Raw genomic sequence first — 3,546 nt, 5'->3', positions numbered from 1 at the left:
ATGTTGGCTTTTCTAACGATTAATGGTTGCACTTGCATGTTGCTTCTCTAGCTAGCTACTTTGCTTAACTTGTACGTATAATTGGTTTTATTTGAATGCAGTACAAGAGATCAGAAGATGAACCAGAAAAGAAGAGCGAGATCATGAAGCAGATTGCAGAGACAACAAAGCACAGGAATCATTTAGACGGTAGCGTAAAATTGATCGGAGTATTTCTTTATGGTCCAGCAAAAAATTCAGTGCTAGAATCCGTGAGGGAGCCCGGTCTGCCCCTTGTTGACGATTGGACATGCTTAAAATCAATGGTAATAATTGATTACTCATCTTCTTCTACTTAAGTAACATTCATTCATTGATTATGTTAAAATCTTATAATATTAAATCTTTTTTTTTTCTCTAACACTTGATTAGGTTCGAGTGTTTGAAACTCACTGCGGATCGCTGACTCAGTATGGCATGAAACACATGCGAGCATTCGCCAACATTTGTAACAATGGCGTTTCTAAGGCCTCAATGGAGGAGGCTTGTATGGCAGCTTGTGGTGGCTATTATGCAGGGCGCTTACATCCATCAAACTTAGGTTATAGTGCATGATTTAGGATTATTGTACTCTACTCACACAAATCGGAAAGTATTTTTCAACCTTGTACAAAGATGTAATTTTCTATAAAAATAGTTAGAATAGTTTTAATGTAAAATATGAATCGAAATATAGTTTAATTGAATAATTTGTATAAATTATTATTATAAAATTACTTATTCTAAAAATTTTAAAGGATAAAAAGTTGATTATTTCATAATTTTGTACATAGATCAAGTGAGTTCATTCTTTTTTCCTTTGTGGTACAACTATAAATATGCTTGTATTAGGATGTATATTTTTCCAACACGAATTACTTTCTGTGAAAGTTTTTAATTTCTGCTACTTCAACTATTATTAGTATTTGGTATTATAGATATAGATAGAGCAACATATTTGGCGTCGCCTTTGGAGTCGTTGTGCCGAGTAAATATTCTGCTGAACTTTCTGGAACTCTGATATTCCACAAGGTATGGTTATTACACCTGGATGATCAAACCCATACACTTTCTCTGCCTTCTCTAGAAGCTTCCCAAGCAAAGGGTGGTTCAAGTGTGTAACGGGCACCAAAACTCGTTGCTTCTCTCCCTCCGATTCTCCAACATTAATTGCCATATGTCCCTTCGGTACTACCTCTATTGGGCTTAGGCCCAATTCAACATACCTGTTCTTTAAAGAGCTTCCAGGCCCAAGACAACGCACCCATTTCAACATCACATGCTTGGGGTTCATGCCTACAAGGTGCCTTTCTGACTTTCTCATCGACATCTAATTAATCCAACACACTTTTTGTTATTATGGAATCATATGAAAAAAGTTTTGTTTCGTTCCTCCCTGCAAATTATATGTGTATACTAAGTTAAGATATTATATGCAAATAAAAAATATTATTCATGATATGTTAAAATTCAGCCTCCAAATCAGTTGCTATATTAGGTATTTATCTATAAATATATATTATTTAATTTATTTTTAATATATATATATATATATATGTATATGTATGTATGTATATTTTATGTATTTTAACGTGCATTAAGTAAGAGTTTATATTATTAGCACATACCTCTCCCTTGGGTTAACAGCCGACGTAATGGCGTCCCCACTTTTCCATTGGAGAGAGATTTGATTCTCGTGGTTACACCGGGTTATTACTATCATATCATATTGAACTATAAGGGTTGAAGATATTGAATGGAATGAGAGAGTACGTTTGTCGTGTATGTGTGACAAATTTTTAGAGATGCTTTGATTATTTGATCATTAGTAGGGTTGCTCCTTTTAAAAGACTAAGAATGGTGTCGTTTTTGTCATGTGTTGGAGTGGTGGTGTAGGATTGTGTAAGTGGTGATGATTATATTAATGTGATTATAATTTGGTTAATTTAATTAGCAATAAGGTGATGTGCACAAAAGGAAGCACTAATGTGGCAAAACTTTTGAATAAGAACAACAGAAGTGTTCAATTTTGTCAAGCTGTCACATGTCTTCTTACGCAGACATGCCAAACTTGGAAATATTATGTTATTAACCCTTAAACCTGGAAAAATATGTTATCGTTATATTTAAAAAAGTTTCCTAGTTTCTTTCAAAAGGTAATATGTATATTATTTCTTCGTCCTTTCGATATTGCCCAAGAAAGTTCTTATACATTTTCTTTTGGTGTTTATATTGCTTGGGAAAAGAAAATTAATTAATTGGGTAGATCTCCATCGGATTGTAGTGTTATATTGCCAGGTACTGTACTTTTTCTTTTGTCCTGTGTCAACACGGTATATTTCTCTCTTCAAACTAGAGTAATACCCGCCCTTCGCACGGAATGGGTACTTATTTCGTAGTACTTTTCTTTGAATTGGGTTTTAATAAGAACAATTTCCCTAGGTAGACAACAGAAGTTGTAAACGTGAATAATGGATTGTACACACAGGTTCAATTACCATGAGACACACATTTGAGCCTAATTACCTAGATTTTCAATTTTATTTTCTACCATTTATTGTTACCTACTTCTAATTTTACTTACCCTAAATCCTATCTTCACCACAGCCACTGTAAGCCCTCATCGCCGCCTCCACTGTGACACCGGCATGAAGCAATCCAGCCATTGTCGTTCTGCCGCATGTTTAGAGTCGCTGTCACGTGGGCGAACATCTGCCCCTGCTTCGATGGTGCGCCGACGTGACTTCTCTCTGCCATCCATCACACGTGGTGGTTCTTCCCCTCACAAAACGTACGGAGTGCTGTCGCTAACTCACAGAGACAGTGTCTTTGTCTTCCTGCTGCCCCGACACCACACCCCTGCCCCTGTCACAATGCCGCGCTGCCATGGATCTTGCTCATTCATCGCGACGACGCTTCTCTTTGTTCCCCCTTAGACTACGAAAGGTCAGCATAAAGCTATTGTTCTATTTTACAGAGGATGTTTGTTAGACACGTTGGGTTCATATGTTCTTTGATTTTGGGTTTGGTTGTTTAATGTGATTGATATTGGATTTGAATTGCTGTAAATGCTATAAATTGCTAGATATACCAAATATGAAAGTCCAATTCCTGATTCTGTGATTGTTATTAGATTTTTCAAACCAAAAGATAGTTATAACTCAGCATAATGTAGCTTCATTTGAAGTTGGGTGTGAATCTATGGTTCAAGTACTAAGTGTAGTGGTTATTTTCATTGAAAAAGTTGATGTTTATCTAGTTTATACCATTGCTCTGTTACTTGATTTGCTGGATTCTGCATGCACATGCTTCGTAGGTTTCTTTTATTATGTGGTTTGGATTTGATTTTGTTTAATTTTGGTTGAATTGAACTTGGGTCTAAGTTAAGCCATTTAAACATGGTGCACGGGTGGTATTTTGGTTAATTTGTAAGTTGTTAGTGAAGAACCAATGAGGATATTCATTTACCATGTATGCGGATGGTTATTTCATATGGGAAGTGGATGTTTTTCTAGTTTATACCATTGC

General features: G+C 35.8%; 1 protein-coding gene across 1 annotated transcript in view; it reads left to right on the top strand.

The window, feature by feature from the left end:
* The window catches only part of LOC107630361 (legumain), a 5,833-nt gene extending 5,105 nt beyond the window's left edge, over window positions 1-728 (top strand). Inside the window, exons 8-9 of the mRNA XM_016333464.2 lie at window positions 102-305; window positions 412-728. Of these exons, the coding sequence (XP_016188950.1) occupies window positions 102-305; window positions 412-594 (387 nt within the window). The 3' untranslated portion in view covers window positions 595-728. The remainder of the gene's footprint in view (window positions 1-101; window positions 306-411) is intronic.

The sequence above is a fragment of the Arachis ipaensis genome, chromosome B01 (assembly GCF_000816755.2).
Source record: "Arachis ipaensis cultivar K30076 chromosome B01, Araip1.1, whole genome shotgun sequence".
Lineage (NCBI taxonomy): Eukaryota > Viridiplantae > Streptophyta > Magnoliopsida > Fabales > Fabaceae > Arachis > Arachis ipaensis.
The sequence above is the reverse complement of the archived record's forward strand: the minus strand, read 5'-3'. Positions and strand labels throughout refer to the sequence as shown.